The sequence below is a fragment of the Lissotriton helveticus genome, chromosome 4_1 (genome assembly GCF_964261635.1).
Source record: "Lissotriton helveticus chromosome 4_1, aLisHel1.1, whole genome shotgun sequence".
Taxonomy (NCBI): domain Eukaryota; kingdom Metazoa; phylum Chordata; class Amphibia; order Caudata; family Salamandridae; genus Lissotriton; species Lissotriton helveticus.
Window position 1 is genome coordinate 96,398,807 of NC_136063.1, and position 13,511 is coordinate 96,412,317.

Sequence of the window (13,511 nt, forward strand, 5' to 3'; positions counted from 1 at the left end):
AGTCACTGAATGCTTGGGCCGCATCAGTTACCAGCACTTGATAAACATTGTTTGAGGAGGCTTCATGCCAGGGGGCACCTCCTGCTTCAGTGATGTGAATCTACCCGCAGCGTCAGAGCAGCACGACTGGCGCCATCTTGATAAAGGTAAAGAGATGTGTGCTGATGCACACCAAGGGTTGTGCACCTCTGGTGTGGAGACACTACTGCGAAGTCAAGAATGAAAAGTACAACTGTGGAAAATAGTAAACGGCACCGCCCGGGATGCACTGAGAGCACATACATGACGGTGGAAAGAGAGGACCATACACATGACAACAACGATCCTGGTTATGTCACGCACAGAACAGGGAACGTCGAACGTGAACTACACCAGGACGCCTCCCTCTCCGATCGTATTGGATCACGGCGCATGCGCAAGCACTGCTTTAACAGCACGACGGATGAGGTGCGGTCGCTAAATTACAGGTTTCTAAATAAAAGAGCACTATCCGTCCACGCTTGCGCTGTCATTCTAGGCATGCTTCTGGTCATCGGCTGACCACGCTCCACACGTCAATGGTTATGCTTTTTGGTCAGGTTGGTGCTACTGCGGAAATGGTAATGCCGGGTGCGAAAGCAGTGGGAGCGCACATCGCCGTGAGCGTGCACATCGGATCGCCGGAGAAGACACACCGACCTCCGTGGCTGCCTGCTGCCTACACTGACCCGCTGCAGAGGGAGAGGGACACGCGGAAACAGCCAGGTGAGTGGGTGGGGGGCTGAGGGGTGGGGGGCTGAGGCGGGGGGGTGTGTGTGTGTGTGTGTGTGTGTGTGTGTGTGTGTGTGTGTGTGTGTGTGCGCGCTTCCGTGTGGCTGTGTGCGTGCGTGATTGTGATGTGCACGGCTGGGTGGGGGGGGGGGGCTGGGTGGGCATGCGCGTCCACGATGTGCAATCGGCGCTCGTGCACCAGTCTATCCCCCTTGAGGAGCAACTCGGCGACAATAGGTCGAGAGAGCTCGACCTAATAAAGGGCGCTGATGTTGTTGTTGTACCATGGGTGGTGAAGGAGAGGGTCGCGCTCACTCTCGTTTATATAGCCTTAGTTCTGCTATTACCAGAGCGGGATCCTCTGATAACAGCTGGCTTGGTAAATGAGTCGGCAAGATGCTGAAATGGAAGCATGTAAAATGACATGAATACATCAATGAGACTTTTGCTAAGCAAATGATAATACGTAATCCCAGTGATATGTTTCAAAAAATGTAAAATAGAACAGTAATGTAGTTCAACCTTAAGTTCTATAATGATAGGTGCCTATGACATACATGCCAACATTTCAGAAGAGCAAAGAGGGAGATTAAATAAATCGGGAGAATGGGGCCTTGAATAGGGTTACTGTCATGTGTGGGCTTTGGAAGTGTGCTGCTGCAGGATCGGACATTTGAAACGCAAATGCACGTTATTTTTCTTGCCTTTCAGAAGCATGGAGCGCAGTGGCAGGCAGAGAAAAGGTGATGCAAGTGTTGAACACTACCTGGCACGTTGCTGGCAGTGCATCCACCCCCCTCCCCCCAGCCCGCCCCTGAAACAGGGCACACACACACACCCGCCTGGAGTACTTCACAGGTCTTTAAAAGACCATGCGCTTGTTAATGAGGCTTAATTCGTTTTTCACCCCTTCTAGCCCCTGCATCACCCTCTGACTTTTTCTGGAAGAATTAGCACGTTACACTATACCAAGCCCTGTCAGCTGAAAACCTTGAGGAATCGGGTTTTTGCTTGCAGGAATCGGGAGGCGGGAGACTAGCCCTCAAATCGGTAGTCTTACGCCTGAATCGGGAGGGTTGGCATGTCTGCTATGATGTGCAAACATGGGCTGGATAGTAGCGCCCGGACCTCATGGTGTAGGAAAATGAACGTCACAGGCAAGGTCATCTGCGATTAAGGGACTGGTCAGGTGTCAATGTGATAGTCACCACAGATACTAAGACAGGAACTTGTGTAAATAGTTGTTAAACACGATGTAGTGGATGGATGTGAAAACAAAGAGTAGTCAACAGCTCCCATATAACCCCCCAAGAAAAAGGGGAAGAATGACACCCATCATAGTAACGTGTGTTGTGGGATCAAGTAGTGGTCAGACCTCCCTTATAGTGCCACACATAGTGGCATGTGAAGTTGAATCTAGTGAATGATGTAGTAGCAATGTGGGTGGTTATGGGAGGGAGGCGCACACTCCTGCAGGGGAATAATACTGGACCCACTAGGAGTAGATGGGTTGTTCCCAATATATCCCTGTACGTCAGGCGAAAGGGATGAGGAATGGGTATTCAAGTAACTAGTTCTGCCCAGGGTATGTCATCATTCAGCCCTCCAACATTGCTTTTCAGTCTGAACACCCATCGTTGCTCTTGTCTAAACAGGGCAGGGGCTGTCCAGTTGGGGTTGGACTCTATCACGGTCCATTGTAAACTCTCTGGGGAGTGGTTGTTCTCTAGGAAGTGTCTCTGGAATCTAATGTTTTTTTTGCACCGGATTGTGCTCTTATGTTCACCAATTTGTACTTTTATTGGTCTGGCTGTCATTCCTATGTACTGGGAGCCGCACGGGCATGTGATTATGTAGACGCAGTTCTTTGTATTACAATTAGTGTGGCGTCTTTGTTGCCATGGTCTACTGAGCCCTAGGTCTAGTTCTTTTGAAGGTTTTGTTTGTGGGCAGACAGCACATGACCCACAAGGAAAATGGCCCACTACTGAGGGCAGTGTCCAGAGTGTAGGTTGTGGTCGAATGGTGTTTTTAGGGCGTGTATGTCCAAGGATGTCTTTTAAGTTCTGTGTTCTTTTGAAAGCAAAAGGTGGTATGGGGCCAGGGTTAAAGGTTCCAGTATTCAGGATTTTCCAGTGCTTAACAATTTTCTGGATTCTATTGGCAGAAGGAGTGAATGATGTGACGCAAGTCAGGGTGTCCGTCTTGGTTTTTTCTTTGGTTTCTACAAGAGACTCTCTTTGGTTATTCCTAGCTCTCTTACGTGCGTGCCTTATGATTGTCTTGGGGTATTGTCTTGCTGTCAAATTCTCTGAGAGGGCGGTAGCCTGGTCCTCGTATTCAGTTAGTGTTACAATTCCGACGGAGACGCAGAAATTGTCCCACAGGGAGGTTATCCCTTAATGCTCGCGGGTGGTGGCTGTGATACAAAAGAAGACTATTCCTATCTGTGGGCTTCTTATAGTTGGTTGTTCTAAGGGCGCCCTCTTGTAAAGAGATCAGGAGATCTAGAAAGGGAATGGAATCCTGTGACAATGTGCCAGTAAATTTAAGGAATGGGTCAATACTATTGATCCAGTCAAAAAATGAGCGGCATCCTTCTTCGTCCCCTTTCCAAAAGATGATAATGTCGTTAATGTAATGACGCCACAACAAAATGTTTCAAAAGGATTAGTTGTATTAAGGATGTGTTCTGCTACAAAGTTGGCCATATAGAGACAGGCCAGACTCGGTGCAAAATTGCTGCCCATGCTGGTGCCCTGGACTTGGTGGTACAGTTTCTTGTCAAATGCAAAAAAAGTTCTCTTTAAGAGCGATGGTGGCACAGTCGCAGACAAATGTGATCGTGGTCTCGTAGGCCATGGGTCAAGGTTATGGAGGGCCTTTTCCAGGACGGCTATGGTAGCGTCCTGGGGGATGTGGGGGATGTTGATATAAAGGACCTCCACTTCAAGGGTAACTAGAAGATTGATTGATCCAGGTTCCACAAAATGTTCAATGAGGTTGAGAACCTCAGTGGTGTCTCTCAAATATGTGGGAGTTTTTGTGACCAAAGGGCATAGAAATCTATTTGTTTTTTTCCCTCTCCAGTAGCATAATGAGCATCTCCATCCCCGTTCAGATTTTAACCTAACCCGGAGGACCCTTTAATAAACACATTGGGGTACCAACGGGCTATTTTATTATCACTCACAATCACCACTTTGCCCACACACCCACATGCACAACTGCGGAAACTCCTAAAAGATCTCCATCAAAGAGCCCTCTCAGAGGGCTCATGAGGGACTGCAGCGCCACCCCCACGGGGAGCAGTGCCCAATGATGATGCTTTACACTCGCAAGGGTTTTTGAGGGCACAACACACACAGGAGTACCACTGCTCACCCATACACACTCATTCCCTGTTTGTAGACCTCCTATCCTCCCTAGCAACCACTACAGGCTGCCACCCTTCTACTCCCCTTCAGGAACTGGTACCACTATTAGTAATTATCGTTACCTTTAGGAGCATCGGTCTAGGACCTCTTCCAATTAGCTTCTTGTCCCCCCCCCCCCCCCCCCCTTTTGAATTGTGGTTACATGGATTCCAAGATGCACCTCTCTGCTAGAAAGAGCTGAAAACACAGTATATGCTGGTTCTCAGAGCTATCATGGTTGGCTACGTAGTTTGAGAATACTATTCCAGCTAGCTACGTAGTTTGAGTATACTATTCCAGCCTGTAATAGTCCATAAAGGAAACCACTGACCATAATCTAAAACTGTAGGCTTTGTGAGTATGCGAACTAAAAGCACAGTCCTTAATTGAACATTAATAACATATAGTTTCATAATGCCTCAAAAGCACTCCACATTAGTAATGAATGGCCTTAGGCCATATACAGGTATGAAAATGTATGATTGGGCACCAGTGCTGGAGAAATGTAGCTACATCTCCGTAATTCTACATGGTCAGTTTATCTTAGTTTTCTTTTGTTCTTCAGTTTTTCTTTTTCAGGGGAACTTGTCTCCCTAGTTTGCCATTTCTCTTGAATGGGGAGCTTCCATTCTGGTCTATTGGGTACACCCTGTGTGATGACTTCTTCAAAATGTGCTGAATGATGTTTGAAATGGTTTTTGTTGCGTTACGTAATGTTTTATATAGTTTAACTATCGGTTCTTTTAGTCATTTGTCTGTTTTATGTATACTGTTCCATTATCGTTGCTTTAGTGCTGAGCTAGTGAAGTCTGTGTAGCACCACCTGAAAGTTCTAATGGAAATCAAAGGAAGAACAAAGAGTTCTGGGCTTTTCTGTCGTATGGGAGGGGTGGAAGCTTGGTAAGAAGAGGAATATTGAGAGTGTTGAACAGACGTGCTGTAGAAAACAGAAAAGCCTTTAACTCCCATCCAACACACCAGTCTACACACATTCTGCTGCCCACAGTGCAGGGCGTTGTGGAGTGTTGTAAGTTCCTTGAATTACACACTTTTGTGGACAGGTAGCCCGTGGAAGAATCCAAACTTGTATTAGATGTGTATCCAAAACAATTCTGCATATTTCATTTAGGAGAAATTGGATTACAATTGTATTCACAGTAACCCTGCAGAAGAGGTTTACAAATGTCAGAATTCTGCATGAAGGACCGGGGTGGAAAAAGCACATGTGGACCTCTGCCTAGGAGTGCAGTGTAAGATTGTGTAATGCCTGTGAAGGGATCAGTTTAATGCCCAATTTCTCTGGTCATTTCACACCATCTCAAACCGGGATCTCAAGAGATGTCCACAAAACATCAGCCTTAGGGAGCTTAAGCTTTAGTAAGTCACTGTACATCACCACAATACTATGGCCGTACGAGAATTAGAAGAGCTGATAGATCCAGGCTCTTTTATGTTCTCCCCTCACTGTAGAAGCCACATAATAGCTGGGTATAACCTGCAGGACACACCAGTTGAGGTGACACACCCCTGGGATAAAGAGGTGATTGAGGACGGTATCTCTGAGACCTGTTGGGCAATAAACCACTCAAGGGTCAGCGCCTTAACCCAGTATCACATGGCCTTTTCAGTAGAAGGTGGTGGCTGACAGGTTGAACTCAATCGGCATCCTTATACCACCAATAGCAACAGCCTATTTCACATTGTCCACAGCGGATAGCGACACAAACTCGGTGTATATGTTGCAGTTGGCCATAACTGGTTTAAACTTTCTTGTGTAGGGCAGCAGCAAAATGCCTAAAAACTGTTCCGACTGTCTGGTTTAAAGGTCTCTTCTGGAGGACAGGGGTGACTGGAAATACTTTCCATTCACCTGAAATGATTTCAGTTTCTAGGAAGCTGTTCATGATGTTTGTGGCACTCTTAAGGCTATGTGCAAAATAGAGGCTGGATGGAGCCCCAGGTAGCGCATGGTCAGTTTTACAATACTTGTCAGGAGTGGCGCTCACTTGGCTAGGGTAGCCCTATGATAGAATAGTTGGCCCCGTGTTTCAAAATGCAATCTAGTCCTTAAACAGTAGGTATTATGTGGTGTACAAATAAATACATTCCATGTATCAAAGGATATTCTTTGCTTGCTTCTACAGGTGTCCACTGTAAAGAGTGATGATGGGAAAGGCCGACCAGATAATGTATCCAAGCTACTGACTGACATGCAGATAATGAAAGGCAAGCAGGAGAGCATGGATTCCAAACTCACCGCCATGAAACAGTACGTATACTGAGGGAGAGACACAAGCTACCATTGAAGAGCATGTTTACAGGGCCAATCTAAACTCAGTACCACAAGACAGTAATTTTTCCGAGGGAGAGGGTTAGACACTTAAAACTTACTGATGTGAAACAGTACGTATACTAAGTGTCGCTAGCTACCTTTAAAGAATATGTAGAAGGGGGTGAAACAAACTAAACCCAGTACCACAAAACAGTACTCATACAGAGGGAGGGATTTAGACACTTTAAATGTACCGCAATGAAACAGTACATATACAGAGGGAGTGACACAAGTTATTATTGAAGAATATGTATAAGGGGGAGAAACAATCTTTAAAGTCACAAAACCACAAACCAGTACTTACACCGTAGGAAGGAATGATACACTTCAAACGTACTGCCATGAAACAATATGCATGCTGAGAGAGATGCTTGTTCTAAATATATTGCTAGGAAACTGTATGTACACTGGGGAGAAACACAAGATTCATTTTGCTGTCTTTAAATAGTACGTGTATTGATGAGAAGAGGCACCCACCAAATGCACTGCCTTTCACCTGGGTGTATAAGTGGGGGTGGTTACTGAGTTTACTTTCACCCCCATAAAATGGAAGGAGAGAGATTCACAAGTTTCAGACCTGCTGTAGTGAAATTGTGTGTACTGATGAACATATCCGACTTATCCTACTGCTGTTAAACACTATGTGTAGTGTGGGTGGGGGAGGGGGGATGGAGGTACACTGGCTTCCAGCTGACTTCCATAAAACAGTCTTACAGTCCAGGGAAGACACACAAGCTTACACTCCCTGCTAATAGGCCATATGGATGCCAAAGGGAAGAACACAAGCTTAAAACTCACTGTCTTGGAATAATGCTGTACTGAGGATCCAGAGAAAATTTGCTGGCCTGCTGTGTTACTTCAATGATGCAGTATGTCTGTGAAAGCAAGGCTAACTGTGGGATAAGTGGCTTTCAGAGTTCACCACGGTGACGCCACATCTACTTCAGGGTGGAAGAGCTTAGGCTGTGTAGTTGAGCAGATTACTGGTGCTGGATTTCTCGGATGATTGAAATGTGAAGACTGATGTAATGACACATGCCTGCCGCATGCAGTAACTGTTGTTGATTTCTGGCTGGCCCTAGTCAGTTGGCAGGCATCCCATGGGCTGTGTGAGTTACTTTATTCTGGCCAGATCTAGCATGAGTGCTCTTTGCAGCCTGGGTGGCAAACCTTGCTACTGTTCTTGGCCCTTCACCCCCATCATTTGTGCCTCTTGTGAATCCCGGCTACACTTAGCTCAGTCGTGTGCTTCCCACAATGCGAGTTTATCCCTTGTGGTTATTTGTGAGTGTGCTCCCCTCTGGATCAGACTTGAGGTCGATGCTGCCCTGCATGGCTAGACATCTTTTATAGTTGTTTGAGGTCATCTCAGTCTGCTTGTTGGAAAAACCATGTTTATTGCTTATTTTGGCATTCTGCTTAACCATGGTTTTCCGTTTCCATGCTCTGCGGCCAACAGTATTGAATGTTGTGTATGTTCTAATGTTTCTCACAATGCCAATCTTGTACTTTGTGTGCTTTAAAACCTTCCTTCGGATGGCGTTGTAACCCAGTGGAGACTAGCAGTTGGTATGAATTGACACCCTTGTGTCGGCTCTCCTCCCTTTGGAGATGGCCCCCTTTACCCAACCACATGTGGGTGCTTCCTTAAGGCTTGCCTTCCTAATCCCACTTGAATCTACAAAGCACCTGCCACTCCCCCTACTCACTGTTGGAGGATTTAGAAGCTGTAACTTGGCAGTACTAGGAGGCACACTCATGCAGAAAATGCACAAATTAGATAAAACGTTAATTCTTTTTTATTTTTAAGTAATATGAACCAGAATTGCTTGAAGGTAGAATAGAAAAATAGAACAGATGACAGCTGTTTATACTTTACCTTGAAATTCTAAATTAATATGAATTGAGACAAGCAAGATGTCTGAAATGCTGTATGCAAGGCTTGCCAAACATCATTAGTGCAATATCAGGTTGGGTCAAAGGGAACGTGATTTTAGTATCCCTACTCAGTAAGAATGTTTGAAAAAGTCACCCCGTAACATAGCATACTCAGCCTGTAGATCCGAAAAACCTTTTACTCCAAACTTATCCGTCAGATTACCCAGCCACGTAATACCATACTTTCTCTATGTACCAAGATAGACTGAAGCGACATACTCGGGGAGGTCCAGATTATCCACTCTAGGTGTAAAAGCATGAAGGGAAGGGATTTTCAAGGACCTCCTCATATTGCTGCTGATTTTATCCAAAGCAGAGGTAGCCTTCAGTCTCGCATTCTTTTTTAAATTATCTGCTTTGAAATTTGAAGCAGCTTGAACTTGGATCATTTACGATTGATATAGTATGGAGCCAATTCTCCAGATAGAGGATCAAACATCATACAAATGCGATTGATCATACTGGCCCTTTAATAAAAACGTCAGTCAGGAAGTGCCCATCCGCCTTCTCTGATTGGTAGTTTTAAGGATCTTAGAAATTCCCCTTACATATACATTTTGAGACCTAAAAATGTAGCATTTTAAAGTACTTATATGGAACATAAAATGATAATTAACGAAAAAGGTAAAGTATTTTGGGCAAAATATTCATATTAATTAGATTAATATGGCCTATTAGGTAGATGGGTAAATGCATCCATTTCTCCAGCAGTGACCTGATCTGATGTAACTGCGTAGTAGAATTAAGTTTATAGCATTGCTTAATGGTCGGAGTCCGACATCGTTGACACCCTGCCACCAGGATATCAAATTCAATATCAAAACCGACCCCTTGGCAGAGGAGGTGGCCTGGCTATAATCCATAGAGATGCTATTCTGTGCAGAACAAGGGACGCCACCATCACCGACTGCGAAAGCTGTAATTTCATGTTACAATTATCCCCTCTGCACTCCCTATCGGGGCTACTGATTTACCGCCCGCCGGGAACCCCAGGTAAATTCCCCGGTAGTCTTATGGACATTATTACTCAAACAGCTACTATCGCCCCCAACTTTCTTGTTGTGGGAGACCTCAATGTTCATTTCTCAGATCCTAGTGACTCGACCGTTTCCGAACTTTTAGCTGATCTCACGTCTTTTGAGATACGTTTAATCAACTCTGAACCCACTCATGACAAAGGACACCTCCTTGACCCCGTTCTTACCACCATAGCATCCCTTACCACCAGTCCCCCTCTACCCCTTCCATGGACTGACCACTTCCTAGTACCCATCTTCTGGCACCTGCCCACTCCACCCAGACAACAAATCAAAACTCGGATCTCAGACAGACGATGGCACAAACTTCCATCGGACATTTGGGCTTCCGCTTATACGGTGTCCACCCCTACCCTGACCGCTGACCCCGCCACTGCTGATGAGCAGTATAACTCATGGATCTCTTCGTCATTGGACGAAATTCTTCCTAAAGCCACAATCCTTAAACGAATTAAAAGAGTGGCACCAGCTCCCTGGTACACTCCCGAGCTTAATCTACTCCGGAAGGAATGCAAGAGAGCAGAACGTTCTTGGAGAAAAGATAAAGCAATGGGGGAAAAAGTCGCATTCCGCACCTGCTTAAAAAACTATAAAATGGCCCTGCGTAACACTAAGAGTAGTTTCTACCAGGAAAGAATAGCCAACTCCGCCTGCTCTGCAAAAGAATCTTTCACTATTCTAAAAGAACTTTTGAAAGTCCCAGATGTGGCGTCAAAGCACCCACCTGGCCCCAAGGCAGACGAAGAGAAATGTACCAAACTGGCCAAATTTTTCGAGGAGAAAATTCAGAACATCCTCACTTCCCTCCCGGCAGTTAATTACAGTACGGCTGAAGAGTCCGGTACGAGCCTAAACCACACCACCCCCCACTTAAGCTCCCTCGGGCCAGTCAGCATCGAAGAGGTGTTAGCCACTTTGGATTCCATCAAAAGCGGCTCTCCTAGGGACCCTGCCCCTCTACGCATTCTGAAAAAAGTGGCCCCCGTCATTGCCCCCCCCCCTCACGCATCTCATTAATGCCTCACTGCTTCAAGGGATAGTCCCTCCAGGCTGGAAAGCGGCAGTTGTGAAGGCTTTAATGAAAAAACCTTCCTTAGACCCTTTAGAGTTGGCCAATTACAGGCCAATTTCTCTTCTTCCCGGCACCAGCAAAATTGCGGAAAAACTAGTAAATAAGAAACTGTCGCAATTCCTGGAAACCAACAACTTGCTCAAATGTTCACAAACGGGTTTCCGCCCAGGGCAGGGTACCGACATCGCCCTGCTCGCAGCAGTGGAGGAGGCCAGAGCCCTGCTAGATGCAGGAGGATCAGTGGCAGTGATCCTCCTGGACCTCAGCGCAGCCTTCGACACTGTCAACCATCAGGTGCTGATCGAGCGACTTAAGAGCATCGGTGTTGAGGGCATGGCACTGAACTGGTTCAGATCATTTCTCGACCACCGTTCCTTTCAGGTCTGGGAGAATGACGCCCGCTCCCCCGAAACCCTCCTCCAATGTGGTGTGCCCCAGGGCTCATCATTAAGCCCGACATTATTTAATATCTATATGTCGCCGTTGGAGGAGGTTGTTACACCATTCGGGGTGAGGATCATCAGCTATGCTGATGATACACAATTAGTGGTGTCCCTATCCCACCCGAACCAGGAGCCATCAGACCTTTACAACTGTCTGGTAGAAATTCAAGGTTGGATGAACAGGTCATCTTTGAAACTCAACGGTTCAAAGACGGACATTCTCCTCCTTGGCCAGAAAGGGCTCTCTCTCCCACAGAACATCTGGCCCCCGGTTCTGGGCGTACCCCCTACTCCCAAGCCTGAGGTCAAAAGCCTGGGAATATGGATTGATAAAGATCTGACCTTTGCGACACAAGCCACAAAAATCGCCGGGACCTGTTTCGGGCTCCTTAAAGCCATCAGAAAGATTCTGCCCCTGCTTCCTCCCATTTCCCAGAAAATAATAATCCAAGGCCTTATCATTTCAAGGCTGGATTTTAGTAACGCCATTTACCTGGGCGCTCCCGAGGCAACATACAACAAACTGCAGAGAATCCAGAACGCTGCTGCAAGGATTCTCACTAACACCTCGATGAGATCCTCCGCCAAACCAGCCCTGAGGCAGCTCCACTGGCTCCCAGTGAGAGAGAGAGTGGCCTTCAAGGCTCTTTGCCTGGCACATAAAATCTTACAGGACAAGGGACCTCCCATCCTAAAACAATTCATCAAACCCTATAAAGCCCTGAGAGCCCTTCGTTCGGACCATGAAAACCTAATCATTATCCCTAAAGTGAAGAAGGTGCGAACGGGCGGATGGCGTTTCTCCGTCAATACGGGCCGTCTATGGAACTCCCTCCCCCGGGACCTTAGGATGGAAGCTGACTACCTCCACTTTAGGAAACGGCTCAAAACACACTTGTTCCCCTGATCTCCCCCTCCCCCCTTTTTTCTCCCCTCCCTCTTGAGCCGCCCTCTGGTTAGATCGGATCTTAGCGCTGGGATACTTACGGGTGACTACGCGCTTTACAAGACCCAATAATAATAATAATAATAATGGTAGGTGCCAACATAATACCCAGGTACCTGGCTTGAGATGCCACCCTCCGATCATGACATAACATTGCGTGACTTCGATTTTGTTTTAACTTGCAGCATTTGCTGTGTGTCCAAAGAAAAAGGCCAGATGTCAGGCAGTGTCTTCTGACGAACTTCTGTTTATTATATTTATTTTTTTAACTCTGGGGATGGGTGATTACTTTCCTCTCCTCTTACTGAGAGGTGAGTGAATTTTGCAACTAAGCGACAATCCTCCTGGGGTACAGAGTGTGAATGGACAAGGTTGCAGTGTGTTAAATATTTTCTAACTCACAACAAAGTTGCAGTAATTAACACATTTACAATTATTTGTGCAACAAGTAAAGAGCAAATAATTCATGAAGATCTATCAAGTCAAATATTGCAAGAAGATTCAGTAGCAAATTAGATTTTTTCTAATTCTGAAGTATGATGGTAACAGATTTTAAAAGAATCAAAACAACCCAAGATACTTGATTTGTGTGATATATGCACAAAAAACAAAAGTTTGAGGCATGTGTGCTGTAGATAAACATGCTTTGCATTCTCCTGCCATCTGGTATTGGGTCCGGATGTCTACAAGTTGTTTTTCTTCGAAGAAGTCTTTCCTAGTCATGAGGTAAGGTGACTCCATTTTTCGGTGATAGTGCGCATGGACATCGACTCCACTGTTAGATTGTTTTTTTCCGCCATCGAGCTCGGACGTGTATTGCTATGCTCCGGTTCGAAACTGTTCCTCGGGTTCCCTCGGCACGCAATCCTCTTTACCCTCCATGGTATTGTTTGTGTACGCGTTTCCACTTCTCCACTTCTCCATGTATTGTTTCGACATCGGATTCGACATTCTGTCTGAAAGCTTCATGCACTGCCTTCGAGGCCTTGCAGCGCCTGGTCATCTCCACTTCGGTAAATCGGACTCCATTTAAATTGTGTCCTCGGTGCCACGCGAACTATCTGCACACAAACACCATGAATTGTGCAACCTGTGCTTATCTTCAGAGCACAAAGAAGAAAACTGTGATGCTTGCAAATCGTTCTGGTACAAAAAGACTCTCCACAACCGCCGGGCTCGACGGCCAAGAAGACATCGAGGCATTGGTGGCCGACGAAGAGGAAGCCTTCTCCGAACAAGACTCAAACTCTGAGCTCGAGATAGACCTCAATGCCGAAGAACTGCTGCAGGGACAAGGTGACATCAGTACCGAAGACCCGTGCCCCCACAAACACTGAAAAATCACAAGGCTTTGACACCACCTCCGCATTATGGCCAAGATCGGCACCGAGACTTTGTTTCCCATGCCCTGCTCCGAAACATCCAGTCAAGCCCTCTTGCTCCGTACCCAGTCACCAAAAGTCTTCCTCAGAACCGAAACCCTCCACTTCCAAGCATAAGTCATGCTCCGAGGCAAAATCATCTGTGCCGAAACCCAAGCAACCTTCAGAGCTGAAACATTCCACGCCCAAAGGTCA

At 46.2% G+C, this 13,511-nt stretch overlaps 1 protein-coding gene across 2 annotated transcripts in view; it reads left to right on the top strand.

Moving 5' to 3' along the window:
* HSF1 (heat shock transcription factor 1) overlaps positions 1–13,511 on the top strand; it is a 491,085-nt gene that overhangs the window by 192,221 nt on the left and 285,353 nt on the right. For both annotated transcript variants that reach the window (XM_078686503.1, XM_078686504.1), the window contains exon 4: positions 6,311–6,435. In XM_078686503.1, the coding sequence (XP_078542629.1) occupies positions 6,311–6,435 (125 nt within the window). The remainder of the gene's footprint in view (positions 1–6,310; positions 6,436–13,511) is intronic.